Raw genomic sequence first — 20,488 nt, forward strand, 5'->3', positions numbered from 1 at the left:
AATCGCTATTTCAATAAGCAACCTAGACCGTAAACTACAGGAAAGATCCCCATTTAACATTTAAAATGACCAAAAATCTCCTTCCATGATTATACTTTACTCTGTTCTTTAAGCAGACATTTCATTCTCCAGGGACCAGTACAATGCTATCCCTAACTCCTTTCCCCTTTTCTAGCTAGATCACTTCTACTCCCTGAACTGACTTTCATGATGTGCGTTACCTTGAAGATCCTTCCTTCAAAGTGAGGTGAATCTTCTAGCTTTGTACAATCCCTCACAACCTTGGCCTCTTCGATCTGAGCAAGAGCTCCTTCCCGCATTTTGTGTGGTAAGCAATAGGGATTTGACTCTATCTCTCTGCTCTCGCTCTCTGTCTCCCAAATTTTTGCAGACTGACTTGTCTGTGAGATTCAGGGATTTCTTCAGGAAAACTTGTAACCCAATCCCACAATGGCTTTCTATGGACTTCCCCCTCTCTAAGCCCATCTCCATGGCAGTGTAAATCACATGGGCCTTGTATCCAGGTTGAAATGTTAATTAGCTATTCTCTGGACTCCATTCTACTTTGGAATTAAATAGACAAATTAAAGTATAACTATCTACAAAACCTGATATTCCTACATCTCCCTGACACTTGGAGCTGCTCTGGTCGTTGTTTATAGGTTTGAATATCTTGCACCTTCTTCCCAGGAGACAACATGCACCTCTCATTTAATCTTTAACAATCAAGCCACCCAGGTTTGCTGTCAGCAGGATTCAGAACAGGTCACATGCCTCCATTTTATCCTAAATTAAAGATGCTGTCCCAAAACATAGCAATCTTATAAACCTCATGCCTGTAATACTAAATCTCTCTCAGAGTTCCAGCTGCAGTCCAGCAGAACAGCTGACTTTCCTCATTTTTTTCTTTGTAATGATTGTTTATTGAATCCCCAGCCTAAAGCTCTCAAGATTTTATTGTGACCCATTTTAAAAAGACTGAAGGGCAGAGAGAATGGAGCTAGATTCAGAGAATATAAAAATAGGCCATCTTACAGTGCTGACTTTGCCTACACTGGAGTGCTGCTTTGGGCTGCAGTAGAGTGCTTAAGTTGGAGTTTGGTGACTGAGAGAGTTCGGAAAGGAGGGAATGAGGTGATCCTTTGAGTACCGTGAGTACGGTCGGGTAAGTATTTACTACTTTTATCGCTTATAGTTTTTAAGGTCTTATTTTGGTTCATCGTTTGTAAGGGCTATATTCAGTAACAATGAGGAGCAGAGAAAAAGGACCTTACAGTAGTTGACATTATTTGTTATTAACTATCTTCCAAAAGGTTTAATTTAATTTAAAGGGGTAAGTCATGGCAGGAGAGCTCAAAGCCGTGGTGTGCCCCTCCTGCTCTATGTGGGAAGCTGGGAACATTTCCAGTGCCCGGGGCCAGCATGTGTGCGAGAAGTGTCTCCAGCTGCAGCTCCTGGAAGCCTGGGTCTTGGAGCTGGGGACACTGTGGAGCATCTGCGAGGCAGAGAGTATTGTGGATAGCACATATAGAGAGGCGGTCACACCGCAAGCTAAGAGCCCAAAGGCAAGAAGGGAATGAAGGACCACAAGGCAGAGCAAGAGGATTAGGCAGGCAGTGCAGGAATCTCCTGTGGCTGTTCCCCTGGAAAACAGATATACCGCTTTGGATACTGATGAGGGGAATGGCCTCTCAGGGGAAAGCAGCAACAGCCAAATTCATTGCACCATGGTTGGCTCTGTTGCACAGGGGAGGATTAAAAAGAACAGGAATGCAATAGTTATGGGGGATTCAATTTTAAGGGGAATAGATAGGTGTTTCTGTGGCTGCAAACGAAACTCCAGGATGGTACAGTGCCTCTCTGGGGCTAGGATCAAGGATGTCTCAGAGCCGCTACAGGGCATTCTAAAGAGGAGGGTGAACAGCCAGTGGTCGTGGTACACATTGGGTACAAACGACATAGGTAAAAAAAGGGATGAGGTCCTAAAAGCAGAATATAGAGAGATAGGAAGTAAGTTGAAAAGTAGGACCTCAAAGGTAGCAATCTCAGGATTACTACCAGTGCCACATGCTAGTCAGAGTAGAAATAGCAGGATATATCAGACGAATACATGGCTGAAGAGATGGTGTGAGGGGGAGAGTTTCAGATTCCTGGGACATTGGGAGCGGCTCTGGTGGGGGTGGGGCCAGAACAAACTTGACAGGTTACACCCGGGCAGGACCAGGACTGATGCCCAATGGGGAATAGTTGCTAGAGTGGTTGGGGAGGGTTTAAACTAAATTGGCAGGAGGATGGGAACCTATGCAAGGAATCAGAGGAGGGGGAATCGAGGACAAGAACAAAAGACAAAGGGGAATAAGAAAAGTGATGGGCAAGAATCAAGCAGGGCCTCAGTGAAAAATAGTGGGAAGGGGACAAGTAATGTTAACAAGACAAGCCTTAAGGCTTTGTGCCTTAACGCAAGGAGCATTCGCAAGAAAGTGGATGAAGTAACACGCAAATAGATGTAAACAGGTATGATGTAGTCAGGATTACGGAGACATGCCTGCAGGGTGACCAGGGATGGGAACTGCACATCCAGGGGTATTCAGTATTTAGGAAGGACAGATAAAAAGGAAAAGGCGGTGGAGTTGCATTGCTGGGTAAAGAGGAAATTAACGCAATAGTGAGGAAAGATATTAGCTTCGACAATGTGGAATCTCAATGGGTAGAGCTGAGAAATACTAAGGGGCAAAAAACATTAGTGGGGGTTGTATATGGACCCCCAAACTGTAGTAGTGATGTTGGGAATGGCATTAAACACGAAATAAAGGAACATCTGTAATTATGGGTGACTGTTTATTAATCTGCATATAGATTGTGCAAATCAAATTAGTAACAATAACTTAGAGGAGGAATTCCTGGAATGTATACAGGATGGTTTTATGGACCAATACATTGAGGAACCAACTTGAGAACAGGCCATCCTAGACTGCGTATTGTGTAATGTGAAAGAAATAATTGGCAATCTAGTTGTGTGAGGCCCCCTTGGGGATGAGCGACCATAATATGATAGAATTCTTCATCAAGATGGAGAGTGACATAGTTGATTCTGAGACTAGGGTCTTGAATCTTAATAAAGGAAGCTACAATGGCATGAGGTGTGAGTTGGCTATGATGGATTGGGAAACGTTACTTAAAGGGATGACAGTGGATAGGCAATGGCAAACATTCAAAGAGCGCATGGGTGAACTGGAACAATTGCTTATTCCTATCGGGCGCAAAAGTAAAATAGGAAAGGTGGCCAAACCATGGCTTACAAGAGAAATTAGAGATAGTATTAGATCCAAAGAAGTGGCATACAAATTGGCCAGAAAAACAACAGACCTGAGGATCTGGAGCAGTTTAGAATTCAGCAAAGGAGATCCAAGGGATTGATTAAGAAGGGGAAAATTGAGTACGAGAGTAAGCTTGCAGGGAACCAAAAAATTGACTGTAAAAGTTTCTATAGATATGTGAAGAGAAAAAGATTAGCGAAGATAAATGTAGGTCTCTTACAGTCAGAAACAGAGGAATTAAAATGGGAAACAAAGAAATGGCTGACCAACTAAATACATACTTTGGTTCTGTCTTCACAAAGGAGGACACAAATAACATACCAGAAATGTTGGGGAACATAGGGTTTAGTGAGAGGGAAGAACTGAAAGAAATCAGCATTAGTAGGGAAATGGTGTTGGGGAAATTGATGGGATTGAAGGCCGATAAATCCCCAGGACCTGATAATCTACATCCCAGAGTGCTTAAGGAAGTGGCCCTAGAAACAGAGGATGCATTGGTGGTCATCTTTCGAGATTCCATAGACTCTGGAACAGATCGTACAGATTGGAGGGTAGCTAATGTAAGCCCACTATTTAAAAAGGGAGGTAGAGAGGAAACAGGGAATTAAAGACCAGTCAGCCTGATGTTAGTAGTGTGAAAAGTTCTAGAATCCATTATAAAAGATTTAATAGCTGAACACTTGGAAAACAGAGGCAGAATCAGACAGAGTCAGCATGGATTTACGAAAGAGAAATCATGCTTGACAAATCTACTGGAATTTTTTGAGGATGTAACTAGTAGCGTTGTTGAGGGGGAGCCAGTGGATGTGGTTTATTTGGACTTTCAGAAGGCTTTTGACAAATTCCCACATAAGAGATTAGCATGTAAAATTAAAGCGCATGGGATTGGGGGTAATGTATTGAGATAGATAGAAAACTGGTTGGCAGACAGGAAACAAAGAGTAGGAATAAACGGGTCTTTTTCCGAATGGCAGGCAGTGGAGTACCGCAGGGATCAGTGCTGGGACCCCAGCTATTCACAATATATATTAATGAATTAGATGAGGGAACTAAATGTAATATCTCCAAATTTGCAGATGACACAAAGCTGGTTGGGAGGGTAAGCTGTGAGCAGGATGCAGAGATGCTCCAGTGTGATTTGGCCAAGCTGAGTGAGTGGGAAAATGCACAGCAGATGCAGTATAATGTGGATAAATGTGAGGTTATCCGCTTTGGTAGCAAAAAGAGGAAGGCAGATTATCATCTGAATGGCTACAATTTGAGAGAGAGGAATGTGCAACAAGACCTGGGTGTCCTCATACACCAATCGCTGAAGGTAAGCATGCAGGTGCAGCAGGCGGTAAAGAAGGCACATGGTATGTTGGCCTTCATAGCGAGAGGATTTGAGTACAGGAGCAGGGATATCTTGCTGCAATTATACAAGGCCTTGGTGAGACCACACCTGGAATATTGTGTGCAGTTTTGGTCCCCTTATCTGAGGAAGGATGTTCTTGCTATAGAGGGAGTGCAGAGAATGTTTACCAGACTGATTCCTGCGTTGGCGGGACTGACATATGAGGAGAGATTGAGTCTGTTAGGATTATATTCGCTGGAGTTCAGAAGAATGAGGGGGGATCTCATAGAAGCCTATAAAATTTTAACAGGACTAGACAGGTTAGATGCGGGAAGGATGCTCCCAATGGTGGGGGAGTCCGGAACCAGGGGTCACAGTCTGAGGATACAAAGTAGACCATTTAGGACTGAGATGAGGAGAAATTTCTTCAACCAGAAAGTGGTGAGCCTGTGGAATTCGCTACCACAGAAAGTGCTTGAGGCCAAGACATTGTATGTTTTCAAGACAGGGTTAGATATAGCTTTTTGGGCAAAAGGGACCAAAGGATATGGGGAGAAAGTGGGAGAGCAGGCTATTGAGTTGGATGATGAGCCATGATCATAATGAATAGTGGAGCAGGCTCAAAGGGCTAAATGGCCTACTCCTGCTCCTATTTTCTATGTTTCTGCAATACCATACTTGCCATTGCCTTGTTTTATTCTTGTGATTATCCAAGTGATTAAATTGTCATCTAAGTTTCATAACTCAGTGCTATGTGAAAACAAAATACTGCGGATGCTGCAGGCCTGAAATTAAAAACAGAGTGCTGGAAAAAGTCAGTAGGTCTGGCAGCATCTGTGGAGAGAGGAAGATTTAAAGGGCGGGTCTTGTTGAGGTGTTGAGGGTCTAACCTGCTGACTGGGGATCTGGCGACAAAGCTGAGGGGCTTTGGGAAAGCCCATCGAACCATGAGCCAGTCAGGCAATGGCAAGGCCAGCAGTGGACCTACCCCTGGAATCACGACCCCAGTCAGAGGCCGGCAGATCATTTGCTCAGCAGCACCACTGGGGAGGCCACTGCAGTTGCCAGGACAGGCACTGGCACCCCAGGATCATGGAGTGACCCAGGCCACAGGTAAGTAATGTGGTGTGTTGTGGGGGGGAGGGTTTTGAGGCGTGAAGGTCACGGAGAGAGGGGTGCAGGGGAGTCATCAGCAAGGTCAGGGGGTAGATCTCAGCAGACCCTCCTCCTTCCTGATGTCCAGTTCCTCGATCAGGCACCGAGTGCCTTTGATCTGTGGAGTTTCGACCCCACTCCCCAGAGGTGACAAGCTGGTCATATGGTTTGAGTTGCCATGGCGACAGGCCTGCCTGCAGCTGGGTTAATACCAATGGTGGAGGGGTGAGGCCCATGTGTAGTCATTCATTGGCTACTTAAGGGCCTCAGTTGGCTGATGGGCAGGAAGGTTAAACATGGGCCTACCCGCCCACAGCATAATTCTGGTAAAGGTGGGAAGGTGGCAGAATTCAGGTATGCCACCGTCTCACCTAATTATATGTCCTTCCCACCTCTAAGTTTGCCACCAGAGAAAGCAAAAATTCCGTCCAATGTTTTGAGTCCAATGGGACTCATCTTCTGAACAGTTCTGAAGAAGAGTCATATTGGATTTGAGACGTTAACTATGTTTCTCTCTTCGCAGGTGTGGCCAGACCTGCTGAGTATTTCCAACATGTTTGTTTTTATTTCAGTGCTCTGTGATGTTTCTGTGGAACTAATGGGCTATCTGAAGTGGTTAAACAGCTGCTTACTGTTTAGGCCAGGTGTTTGTTGCTCTGGGCACTGCAAGGTTACATAATTAGTGATTGCTCCTGCTTTAGATTATTTGGTTAACCAGTTGTAACATTCATCTAACGAAAAGTAATATTAATTTAATGAGAAATAAAAGTTTAATTTTAAAGTTTTAAAGGCTATGATAATGATTCATTTCTAGTTTCTTATCTAAATTGAAATTGAAAGGTTGTGAAAAGAAGATAGTAAGTAACAATTCCACCCAGTAAATTATGAAAGAATAATCAATGAAACTCTGAGACAGTCTAATCCAGGCAGTACAGTTTCCCAGTATGCATTCAACCCAGTCAGTTCTTTACATGATAATTAATTGTACATTGAATGTCTTTATTCTAATCTGATTAAAATGTTTTAGCGGGTGGGCAAATGCCCTATTTGGTAATGTCTGAAACAGACCAAAAAGGTCCTTGGTTCAAGTTCTTGCCTGTGCTGAGATAAACTGATTACATGTAATGTTGTAGCCTTGCAACTTGGCCGTGATACACCTGGGTAGGGATAATTAACTAATCTTGATTGTTATCCAGTTACTAATGCTGGAAAGTGTCCGCTTGTGAACATCTGGTCAAGATAGAATCCATATTTGCAACAGTGGCCTCTAGGATTAAGTAGCCCTTCTGCATTCAAAGATGTGACTTACAAGTTCTCACTGTCCATCTGTGGAAGTCCTAGAGTCACCGAATCAGTCAGGCTGATATTACTGGGGGCGGGCATCTTGTTTGCCCCCACCTCCATGTAAAAAACACGCTGCTCGTGGCCTAAACAAACAGAGATTGGGACTTCCGCCCCTCAATGGGAGGAAGTCCTGCTCCTGAGAGCTGTTGACCAACCTGATCAGCTGGCAGTTTAGTAGTCGCAGCAGCACCTGGACACAGCAGTTGGCACTGCTGAGGCTGCAACTAGTCCCATGCTGAAGAGGGCAATGGATCCCAAAGGTTCCAGACTTGGGTAAGTCCAGGGTTTTTGTATGGGGAGGGATGAGGCATCCTGGTGAGAGCGGGTGACCGAGGGGTGGGGACGTGGGTTTTGTAGGCCAGGCAGGGTGGCACAAAGGTGTTGTGGGGGGAATGTCTGTGAAGTGCAGATGGTATTCCCTAAAGGATATACCCCCCTCTTCCCACTTTTTCAAAAACGTGGTCTCTCCAATCTTGCTGCATACCCATGCCAACTGCAACATGGCATGGTCATATAATATTCAGGTCAGTTGGCTTGTTAACAAGCTCAGTTGCCCATTAATTACTTTTTTTAATGGCAGCTGGCACCAAAATTGGCCACTCACCGGCCTGTCATATGATGGGAAACCAGCGTGTTAACGTTGGGTTCGCGACCCGATGTCATGATGCTGAATTTTACGCATGCGCGGAATAGCAGCAGTCCTGATTTGCAAACATAAGATCCCAGGGGCAGATTCTTCGGTTTGGCGAGTGGGGACGGGGCCCGCTCGCCGAGGTATAAAATGACGTGGGGTGACATCGGACTGTGTGCCCGCCGAACTGTCAAAGGCCTATTAAGGCCTGTTAAAAAGCAATTAAGACAATCAGCTGAGCTGCCTGTCCAATCTTAAGGTTGGCAGGCAGGCGAAGAGCCCAGGCGGCCGTCACATTTCCCATGGAACCTCATCCATGGGCGGGATGAGGTTTCATGAGTGATTTAAAATTTTCAGGCAAATTTTTATTAAAATTAATGCTCATGTCTGAGCTTATGTGACAGTTTCACATGAGGGGACATGTGATAAAAATTTCTTCAACACCTTATTAAACTGTTTAAACTTAAAACTATTCTCCCTGAGGCATCTCTGTGCCTCAGGGAGATTTCTGCGCTCTTTCACGTGCATGCGCGAAAGAGCCCACTCCCAACTCAGGCAACTTCACCCCCCACCCGCACAGGGTGTGCACATCACACTGGGCGGGCCTTAGTTGGCTCGTCCACAAAAAATGGCGGCACCCAGCCGATCGGCTGCGTGCCCGCCCCACACAACCTCTCTAACGGGGAGAAAATTCTCCTCCAGAAAAAAGGGGAATTTTTCTGTTTTCTTGTTTAGCAGGTTATATACTGCTGTTTCCCTATTTGTGTTCTCCATTGGAAATCAGAATACTTTTTTGTTTCTGTTACAGTTCTGTTTACAGAGTTGAAAGGGAGAAACTGTTGCCACCTGTGAAAGAATTGGGAACGAGAGGGCACAGATTTAAAGCAATTTCAAATGAAGCAGAAGCGCAAGTGGTCAGGCCTGGAATGAGTGCGGTGGAGGCAGATTAAATTGAGGTGTTCAAAAGGGAGTTGGTTTATAGCCTGAAAAGGAAGAATGTGCACAGTTATGGGGAGAAGGTGGGCAAATGGCACTAGGTGAATTGCTCTTTCGGAGAGCTGGTGCAGACACAACAGGCCAAATGGCCTCCTCCTGTGCTGTAAAAATTGTGATTCAGTCCAGTTTCTGAATGATAGCATCACGAAGAGTCTAATCCTGTTCCTTCAGTAGTCTACTGCCAGTTTCTATTGAAACGATAAACCAGTGCACTTTTCTTATTACCGTTAAAATAAAGATAGAACAGATATCTCCCTAAGAAACATTTAGTTTAGAATCTGTATTTCTCTTAGTATAAGCACATTTCAAATAGACAATACTGGAAATATGCTGCAGGTCAGCCAACATGTGTGAGCGGTTCTGATGAAGGATCACACAGCAAGATATTTTTCTGTCTTCACAAATGCTGACTGATCTACTATGTACTCCCAGTATTTTTGTTTTCAGATTCCAGCATTTGCAGATTTTTTTTCTTGTCTTATTTTCTATTTATTAAGGAAATACTTCAATTAGAATTTGGCGATTTAGAGCAATAAATTTTTTTGTTCAATGGTTGCAGTAATTATGGTTTTATTTAGTGTGCAGTGAAACTTTTAGAAAATAATACTTGTTAAGGAAGATCATATGATCTGTAGTAACCAATAGGAGAGTAGCGTGGACTACCTCAGCAGTCAGCGTGGAGATGGAGTTGGAGCTGAAAGCACACATGTAGTTGCTGCTGACTATATTGTAAGTAAACTTTCCACCCAAGAGGTATCTGCTTATCAACTCTATCATTAATAGTACAGCTCAGCCACCCTACAACAAACAGGCAATGAGGATAAACCAGATCTGGCACTGTCTCTTGCCTAGCGATTGTACCTATGATAATTAAAAAGAAAGGAAGATATTGTCACCAGGTATGCTGTCACTTTAAGTTAAATGAAGAATGGGCCCCGATCCAAATGACTGAGAAATCTCCCGGAGCACTCCCAATATTTTAAATATAATACCAAAATTGCAAGACCCCTGAGTGAGAACCAGAAGGTGGGTGAGCAAGACATTTTTAAAAACCCTGCAGAATTGCCCAGAAAAGGAAGAAGAAATCACTGCTGTGTCTTTTTGTATGAACAGGAACAACGTTTTATAAAGTTAAAAAAGAGAAGGCCCACAATCGCGTGGATTCCGTCAAAACTCGAACAGCGCAGGAAACACAGCACAGAAAAGCCAACAGCTGCAGAGACAGCCCTAGTAAAAATAATGATGACTGCTCTTAAAGCAGCAATACATTTAAGGTGGTAAATACAAGAAAAATGGCTATGGACGGAAAATTAGAAGAGATCACAAGGAGAGGACAACTCTGCCGAAGGGAACAAGAGACCCCAGAGAGAGTGCAACTCTATCAAAGGCATCAAGAGACCTCAGAGAGTAGGCAACTCTGCGGAAGGCAATAAGAGACCCCAGAGAGAGGGCAACAAGAAATTAAACAGTTGAAAGAAAAGTTGATTGTCCTTCAAGATCAAATGCAAAAGGAAAGTGTCACCATTCAGCAACATGAAGAAATGAAAACTGTCTTAAACAGTAGAATGGAAGCAGAGCAGATGAAGATTGAAGAGGGTTCAGGAGAAGCCCTGGTAATTGGAGAGGGCTCGGGGAAGCCCTGGCGATCAAAGAGGGCTCGGGGGAAGCCATTGTAATCAGAGAGGCCTCACAAGAAGCTCTGGGAGTCATGTATAGCTGGATATAGCCAGGAGACAGGAGCTAGCTGTTTAGCAAAGAGCTGAAGAATCAGCTAAATGAAGCCAAAGAGGCTTTGGAAGCAAAAGTTGCAGAATTTTCCATGAAGCAGGCAGGTAAATGACATTTTGGGAGACTCAGCCACTGAGCTCAGACAAGTTTGAGCTTGCATCTGAGAGAAGTCTGGCCAATAGTGAAGTAAAAAAAAAGACTGAGATTAAAGTCTGTGCTAGAAAGAAGAAGGCACGTAGAAAGAAGATACAAAATACTAATAGGGCCTCCAATTGGTTGAGGAGAAAGTGAGAGCCGTAAGAGAGGCATCTGTGCTAAAGAATGCCTCAGAGCTCAAATCATTCCTAGGAATGATCAACTATTATGGGCTGTTCTTACCCAATTTGTCTACAGTGCTGGCCCCCCTGCATTCTCTACTCAAAAAGAACCAACATTGGTCTTGGGAGGCACCCCAGAAAGAAGCTTTCATAAAGGGGAAACAGTTGTTGTACTCGTCCAATCTATTAGTGCAATATAACCAGACAAAAGAGTTGGTGCTGATATGTGACAATGGGAACAGTGCTCTCTCATTAGATGGATGATGGCACAGAATGGCCAGTAGGTTACATATCAAGAACGTTCACCACAGTGGGAAAGGGATACTCGAAGATAGAGAAAGAAGGCCTCCATCATTTTTGGTGTCAAGAAATTTCACCAATACGTACACGGCCGTCATTTTACAATTGTTTCAGATCACAAACCATTGCTAGGATTGTTTAGTGAGGACAAGCCTATCCATCCATAACCTCAGCAAGAATACAACAATGGGCTTTAATCCTGGCAGCATACGAATACACTTTCATACATAGGCCTGACGATCAAATCGCAAACACCGATGCCCTTAGTCATTTGCCTTTACAAGAAAATGATGAGCATGTCCCAGTTCCACAGGAACTTGTTTTATTATTAAATTCCTTAGATTCTTCGTCAGTATTTGCTCAAAAGATCAGAGACTGGACAAGTCGGGTCTTAGTCCTATCTCAGGTACGAGAACAAGTGCTGCATGGCTGGTTACAGGGGCCCGTATTTGACAAAATGAAACCGTACTTCAACGGAAGACATGAAATAACCAGCCAGGATGGTATCTTATTGTGGGGAGCATAAGTGATTTTTCCTCCAAAGGGAAGGGAGCCACTTTTAATTGAACTATACAGTGCCCAAACAGGAATTTCCCAAATGAAGACCATAGCACACAGCTATCTATGAAGGCCTGAGAAGGATGGTGAAACAGAGAGTTTAGTAAAGCACTGTGTGCAGTGCCAGCAACTGCAAAAGTTACCAGTGACAGCTCCATTTCACCCATGGGAGTGGACCCTGGGTGCAGTTACACATTGACTATGTTGGACTTTTCCTGGGAACAATGTTTCTGCTCATTATTGATGCTCATTCAAAATGGTTGGACAGATATGAGATGAAGTCACCTACGTTAGCCGCTACAATTGAGAAACTACATCAGAGTTTTGCCATTCACGGACTACCAGAAGTAGTCATTTCCGATAATGGCACGGCATTTATGAGTGCTAAGTTTCAACAGTTTATCAGCCTCAACGGCATCACTTGTGAAAACTGCACTGTACCACCATTCCTCAAATGAACTGGCTGAAAGGGCAGTTCAAATGTTCAAGGCAGGCATAAAAAAGCTAACTAGCGATTCCTCAGCAACCAAGCTAGCATGCTTTCATTTTCATTACAGGACTACCCCTCACACAATAACAGGTATCGCACCTGCGGAGTTATTGTTGAAACGCTGTCTCAGGATGAGATTGAGCTTAATACTGCCGAATTTAGAGGGGAAGGTGGAAAGGAGTCAGGGAAGCCAGAAAACTAGACACGACTGGCATTGTTGCAAAAGGAAATTTACCATGGGAGAGCCAGTATGCGTGAAAAACTTTGGGGAAGGACCAAAGTGGTTACCGGGTGAAATAAGTGCGGTGACTGGACCTCTGGAGGTGGAGATGGAAGGCTGGATCATCCATAAATATGTGGACCGTTTAAGGAAGAGAGAGACAAATCACAAAGGTTTGGTTCCACCAGTGATCATGACTGGGTTTATGTTTCCTGTTGAGGATGCTCAGCCCAGGACTGATATGTCCAATGTTCCTGTAAGAGTTGAGGATACAGAACTGCAAGTGCCACCGAAACACCTGATGTTCAGGTAACTCCGGAAAAGGAGGTTCCTGACAAAGGATCTGAAGTTGTGGAGCTGCGACATTCCACACGTAGCAGGAAACTGCTTGAAAGACTGAAGTTATAAATTCTTTACCCAGCGTAAATACTATGTTGCCTTGAAAAATGTGTACTTGTAAAAGTAATATGTGTAACTGAGTTAAAGGGGGAAGAAAGTAACAATTATGGTTTTATTTAGTGTGCAATGGACCTTTAAGATTAATACCTGTTAAGGAAGATCACATGATCTGTAGTAACCAATGGGAGAGTAGCATGAGCTATCTTAGCAGTCAGTGTAGGAGTGGAGTTTGAGTTGAAAGCACACGTGTAGCTGCAGCTGAGTATATTATAAATAAACTTAGAGCAGGATTTTTCCATCAGCTTGCGGGGACAGGCCCGATACACCAACGCATAAAATGACACGCGATGACGCCGGGCATGCATCCTGACGTCATCGCAATATTTCGTTCAGTGGGTATGCGCTGGTATCAGCTGCGCACCCGCTGAAATGTTAACGGCCTATTAAGGTCATTAAGAAAGCAATTATTGTCATTAGTAATGCTGCCCGTCCAACCTTAAGGTTGGCGGGCAGGCGAACAGCCCAAGCGGCCTTCGCATTTTTCAGGAAACCTCATCCACGGGCAGGATGAGGTTTCCTGAAGCTTTTATTAAATAAATAAATTTTTGTGAATATAAAATTATGTCCCAATTCTTGTGACACAGTCACATGAGGGGACGTGTTTAAATACATTTTTAAATCATTTAAGTTATTTTAATATCCATTCAAGCTCCGTGTCTTAGGGAGATTGCTGTTCTCTTTCGTGTGCATGTACGAAAGAGTGTTGGTCCCGACTCTCCTTCCTCCCCTCCGCCTGCACAGGTAGCACTGAGCACAACCAGCTGCGTAATACGCTGGGCGGGCCTTAATTGGCCCGCCGGCATAAAATGGTGGTGCAGAGCCGATCGCGGGTGGCAATCAGCTCCGTGCCCATCCACTCCCGCCCAGCCCGCCCGCCATAGGAAAAATCCTGACTTTAATGTTTCCACCCGAGAAGTGTCTGCTGATCAATCTAACATTAATACTGTGACTCTGCCACCCTATAACAATTGTGTATACTTTTGAATGTTCAGTTTAAATTTGCTAACAATCAAGACTTTCATATAGGAAAAAGCTAATAAAGTTTACCTTTGGTTTGTCTAGTCAGAGTAGTTTAGGAGTAGGATACAATATTTTATGCATATTTAAGATGTTTCACAGGAGATTTTACTGTATCAGCTTACACTCCATTATTTTCTTAAAATTTAACCAAATGAGGAATGTATGAGCAACTGAACTATAGTGTTTTGATACAGCTGTTAAACTCAGTGCGTTGGAATGCTCAATACTAATGGGACAATGTGTTTCACACTCTCCATTTAATCTGACAGCCTTCCTTGCCCACTTGAGCTGTATTATTTGTTTTGGGGATTGCTTAGGTTAGCGTTGTTTGATGTGGAGGGAAGGCTTTGACCTTTATACTTTGTACTTTTCTGTGGTTCTTGATTTTTTTTCAACACAATCCTGAAGCTGCTAAACTATAGCCAAAAGCATCTTGCAGCCGTATGTAATGATGTAAATCTTAGTCACATCAGTTATGGATTGAAAGCAAGCCCACAGTAGATTGATTGTTTCAGTTAATCAGTTTTTGTGCAATCGGAAGAAGTTTATTGTACCAATTAAAACTCTGGATAATTTTGTAAGTAGCAGGGAGGGTGAGTAACTGGAGGAGATGAGTTTATAACCTTCAGGTGACATAAATGTTTTAAATCCCTCTTTTTGCTTTCATTCAAATCTCTGCCTGTTTAAGGCGAAACATAGTCTAGTGATGCCAAAATGATGACATTCAGACCAGCAGAACTATTAAATCTGAGACACAAAAACTGATGGCATGTAAATGTTTTGAAATCCATCCCTCTACTCCTCTGGTTATTTACATTAACACTCCATTTCTCTTCCATTAAAAGTCAAGTGTTATCCCACTGTGGAGACTTCAAAAATGTTACCAGTAAGTTCTACATAAAGCGATATAAATAACATAGTGACACTCCCATTCTTTCTTCCAGCTTGTAAAATTGGATACTACAAGGCCTTGTCGACAGATCCAAGCTGCTCAAAATGTCCACCGCACAGCTTTTCCACCCAGGAAGCTTCCACATACTGCATTTGTGAAAGGGGTTACTTCAGAGCTGAAAATGATCCCTTGTCTATGCCTTGTACAAGTGAGTCTCATTTTCATTTTACGTTTTGTCTCAATTTTTTTTTTGAAGTGCTGTTAGATCCCTCATTCTGTGTATAATTCCTACTATGAAGCAATTTTAATATAATATATGTGCTACGGTGCATTATAGATCTAAAAAATGAATGAACAGTTGTGCTTTAATGGCATTTAAATCTGAGTGGATTTTCATCTTTTGACACCAAAGGAGATAGCTGGCATATTTAATTAAATTTTGCAGTTAATGTAGGACAGAGTATGTATTAGTTTGAAATGAGATGCCAGCAGTGGATATTTATGTGTTAGTAGAGTAATGGGGTGTAAACAAGGAAAACTGCATTGTGTTTAATCACACTTTCAATTCAAGAAGAGGCGAGTGGGGGAAACAGACGCTGAGCAGTAGTAGTCGAAAAAGAACCACAGGAGATGGCCAAGAGCATGATGAAAGAGGTTCTTTCAGGAGGCTTTTGAAAGTGGGAAAGAACTATTAAGAGAAAGGAGTTCCAGAGTTCAAGGTCATGGTGGTTAACAATTCTTCTGGCAATCATGACTGGTTGATGGAGCTGCATACTGCACTGAGACATTTTCAAAGATCATCCCTATTGAGATCCCTGTTGTGTTCATGACCAAAGTACCGATCACACTTGGTGCACAGAATGGAGCAAGAGGATGGGCAAAGACATCAGTAAGCCAGAGCTGGAAGAATCAAGAACACATGCTGAGATGTAGAAGGTGATGATGAATTCAGTCAGGAGAAGAGACTGACAGGGTTAAGTCTGTAAATTGCATTCTTTAGTTATAATGTATGATTGATGGACCTCCTGTCCCTTCAGATGGAATTCTTAGCTTTTGGAAACTCCAGTAACACCAAAGGGGGAAGCTGTTTGAGTGTTGCCCAAGATAGAGATGCTAACCTGGACTCTGAAAACTGTCTAATGGATAGTTCAGTATCAATAGACTTTCTGTACCAATGGTACTACGTTTTTAAAATGAAAATCAATTTGATTTAATTGAAAATTGCTTGGAGGTTAAGCATGAAACTGAGATATTCCAGTTCACTAAAGCATGGCCAGAATGATGTCAAAGTAACTAGAGTTTTGCAGTACATCAGACTGCTTCATTTGTCTCATTGGATGTGTATTAGATCTAAAAATGAACAGTAATTAAATGTAAACATGCAGTGATTTTGACAAGAAGAGGAAGTGCTAATACAGTTATCATATTGCAATGGAATTGGTATCAACCTATCAAATAGGTTTGATATGCGTTGCCAGTATTAAATAATAGACTATAGAATGCAATGCTGCATTTTAATTACACTTTCAACTTTCAATTCAGAAAAGACATCACATTCATTTGTTCGATATTAAACTGAATGATTCTTTGCAATGTTCAGAATTTGCATATGTTCTTTAACCTAACAGCTGCAAAAACAATTTTCTCAACATTTAACTTTTTTTATGGATAATTTTTTGATTATTCAATTATGGAATTGAATTGTGGGAACCTATACACAAAGGAGCTGATTTTTAGAAACCGCAGTGTGCCCACAATTTCCTGACCAACACATTCAAAAAAGGGAACCTAGGGCAGGATCTTCCGGTTGGTGAGCAGGAGTGGGGTGGACCTCCTGACGTCACCCCACGTCATTTCCACTTTCAGGTCAGCGAGGGTGCAGCTGAGTCAGCTGTGTGCCTGCCGACCTGTCAACAGCCTATTGAGAAACTAATTATAGTCATTAAAGGACCTGCCCGTCCAACCTTAAGGTTTGTGGGCAGGCAGGGAGCCCTGGTGGGCTTAAGAAAAAGCAAGAAACCTCATCCATGGGCGGGATGAGGTTTCATGAGGGTATTTAAATTTTTATAAAAGGTTTCAATAAAAGTTATGGACCTGTCCCAACTCGTGAGACATGTCAGGGAATTTTTTTTATCATTTGTATTTTAATTCCGAGCCAACCTCCCTGAGGCAGCACTTAGCCTCAGGGAGATCTGTGCGCTCTTCCGCGCGCGTGCATGAAAGAGCGCACTCCCAGCTGAGGGAATCCCCCCCCCTTCCCCCTGCCCGCACAGGGAACGCTTCCTAGTGGATGTCATGCTGGGCGGGCCTTAATTGGCACGTAAAATGGCAGCGTGCCACCGATTGGGGGCAGCGATCGGGAACCCGCCCACCTGCGCCTGCTCCTGCGCTTACCCCCAATGGGGGGAAAATTTTTCCCCTAGAATATCTATAAAGTGCCATGTAAGCTAATGTTGGTATAAAGACAAATTCTGTGGAAATGTCATTGCGCCTTTAATACTTCAAATCTTACAGTAGAATGAGCAGAACCTGTATGTTTTAAAAGGAGCAATTTTCAAAGGTTTTCTTTTAATTTGCTTTAATCCCAACAAATTTTTCTTGAAGGCATTGATTGTTGGTGAGCAACAGATTACAGTGCTAGAAACTTCCTAGTATTTTGTTCACATTGCCATTCTTTATGTGTACACCTAGAGAGCAAATATTGACAACCACACCTGAGGCCAGTGTTGATCACTGAGGACAGGTGTAATAGATGAGTATAACCTCATATAGGATAAGATACAGAGATTTGAATGAGTTAACGTTTATGGAGGTCAAGAGGTGGGAAAGCTGGCCAGGAGAACATTGGAGAAATAGAAGAGTCTGGAGGTGACAAAAGGGATGAATGGGAGTTTCAGCTGAGGTAATAAAAAGATGAACAATATTATGGAGCTGGAATTAGCCAGTCTTTGTGATGGAGAAGATGGGTTAAAACACAAGGGCTCCTCTGAAGTGCTGGATAGATGGTATGCCCAATCCTTTAGCCCAACTCACAGTAGGTGTTTCCAAAACATTTATCATACAACAATAATCTGACTTAGTACAAAGGTTGATTACTTTTTAACAGTGCATACTTGCCTCGGGCTTTCTAGGAATATTATAGACCCCATTTCATTGATTTTAACCTCTTTTCCTGACATAATTCCCCCCCCCGCCCCCAACTTTATTAACTAATAAATTTTGCTTTTGTGAAAGACTATTTCTGAAAGCTGCCTGTTATGTGGAGTTTATTGGTTGCAATCTTGCTTGTACCTTTTGCCCTTTAGATTATACCGTCCATCATCACTGACCTTTCTCTCAGGCACTCACACCCTGCATTCTAGAACTTATTCCTTCAGCCTTATGCAATAATTCCACTGTAAGATTGTTCAAAATGGTGACATTTATGGTAAAACAGTCAAAAAAATCGACATGCTCAAAGCCTATTTTGTTGTTGCTAAGTGGGCTACAAGACCTTATGCACAAAATGTTTTTCAACAGAGGTTTGGAAAGAAATTTATTACCCTTTTCCAGCCTGAAATTGGAATGAAACGTTAAATGTAAATTTGCTTCTCATGTTGAATGACAAATGGTGCAGGATGCCAAAGAAACTTTTGCTAACAGGTAATGTAATCTGAGCACTACCATTTGAATAAACTGGCCTCCAGCAAACTAAACACTTTCCATATCTGTTGAAAGAAATCTATTAATGCTGGTGATATGTGGATCTGTCAGAAAAGAAGCAAAAAAAAGCGATCCTTTAAGTGTATGAAAGGAACTTAGTTCTCTTGTTCACCATCATTCGTCTTCACAGAAATGTGCCCTTCTGCTTTAATGAGTTGTCAGTATTTATCAGTTGATTGTACGAGCCATATTAGCCCATAGTTGAATATATGTAGGGTGTTGGTTGGAAGTGATGAACTTCAAGAGATTCTGAGGTCATTCATAAAATTCCCTTCAAAGCCAAGCTCAAGAACTGGGCCTTTATAAGCCCAGCTTTGAAATGAGACATATAAGTCAGGAAATGTTTTTTTTAATTGAAATTTTTCTCATTTCATTCGCATAATATACTTGCAACCTTCTCCAGTGCTGGAACCTCTTTCTCCTCCATATCAATCAGCTTCCAGTGATAAAGCATAGAGCAAATGTGAAATAGTAGGATTTGCATGACAATATTATTTTCTCCCTTTTTTTCATGTCCCCCATCTTCCACACATGACTTTTTCCATTACTTTACCATAGGCAGTGGCTCAGTTGAGGTACTGTTCCAGATCTACAGGCAGCCCTCTGGTACCTTGACCAAGAGTAGCCATTCTTCATATTCGAACCTGGGAAATTGAGTGTTGGTAGACCATTTAGTCATGAGGCCATTTATAGACCTGCCAGACCCTGTCATCACAAAATGTCCATATTCACATCCCAACATGGAAATCACAACACTTGCGGTCATTTATGCTCAGCCAGGAGCACCAAGTCCACTTGTAGTAACCTATCATTACTTCAGCAGGATGCAACTAACAACACTAACTAGAGATCAATAAGGGGGATTTTATGGAGTTTGGTGGGGGTGATGGTGTGGGAACAGTCGGTCAAAGTAAGAAAATGGGGGAACTAAAGGGGGTGTCAGTACTGTCCAAATGTGTGTCCATCTCAGGGTGTTGGCTGACAAAGCCCTTACAATTTCAATTATTCCTGCTGAGAGTGATCTAGTACAATGTTGTTTACAATGCATAAAAGGGAGGGCCAGCTGAGCCTGCAAGCTCAGCCTTGTCCCACAGAGTGGCGAGTACAACATTGGACACGAACATGAGCATTCAACAAAGAGTGAACAAAAAAAAAACCACAACATTGTTTCTTCCACAATAAAGGAAATGTTCTTAACTCCTCTGTAACCATCAATGCATGCCAACCATTAGGCATGACAGTATATTTAGCCCTCTGACTAAGCTAGTGGCAACAAATAACGATGATGCATGCATGAATAAAGTGAAACTAATGTAATGTGAAATTTAATTTTGAAAAAACCTGTGCCACCTTTGTGCTTTCAAGCCTGTTGTTGGATGAAGTTGGGCAAGGAAGTTTTGGCTGTGACACAAGAGCATCCCTGTTTGACCAGGAGGCTTTTTTATAGCCCACCCATAGCTGCAGCACTGTCAGCTGACAGCGGGCTTTACCACTGAAAAACATTCCCAATGCGGAATTGCTCATGTCTCCTATGTACACTGCTGGCACTTTAAATTTTAATTGTAATCACTTGGAAAAAAAGGAAAAAGCAGGAGAGTGGAAGTGCTACACGCTTCCAGTTCTGCTGTCTGGAATGGCTTGTCATTGACAAAATTCCGCCCAATATAACTTGAATGCAATTTAAAGTGTCACTGAGTATTTACCTAATAAATTGGCTACTGTGTTTCCAACAGTGACTACATTTCAAAAATATTCAGTTAGCTATATAGAGCTTTGAGCTATCCTGAACTTGTGAAAGGCACTATATAAATGCAAGTTCTTTCATTCTATTAACCATCAGGAGAGCCATATTTAAGCCCTAATTATACAGATTATTGTAATGTAATGAATTTCGATTGATTCCTGGTAGATGTTGTCTTTCCAAGCAGTGACCCTATTCATTCAAAGTAAATCAGGGGACTTTATTTCAATGGTGTGCTGTTTCTACGGTACTGGTTAATGATTTTTGTTAAATTCATGTTTGTAT

At 42.5% G+C, this 20,488-nt stretch overlaps 1 protein-coding gene across 3 annotated transcripts in view; it reads left to right on the top strand.

The window, feature by feature from the left end:
- LOC121290404 (ephrin type-A receptor 4) overlaps positions 1 to 20,488 on the top strand; it is a 135,463-nt gene that overhangs the window by 48,405 nt on the left and 66,570 nt on the right. For all 3 annotated transcript variants that reach the window (XM_041210832.1, XM_041210851.1, XM_041210842.1), the window contains one exon: positions 14,813 to 14,968. In XM_041210832.1, coding sequence (XP_041066766.1) covers positions 14,813 to 14,968 — 156 coding nt within the window. The remainder of the gene's footprint in view (positions 1 to 14,812; positions 14,969 to 20,488) is intronic.

This window comes from Carcharodon carcharias, chromosome 2 (genome assembly GCF_017639515.1).
Source record: "Carcharodon carcharias isolate sCarCar2 chromosome 2, sCarCar2.pri, whole genome shotgun sequence".
Lineage (NCBI taxonomy): Eukaryota > Metazoa > Chordata > Chondrichthyes > Lamniformes > Lamnidae > Carcharodon > Carcharodon carcharias.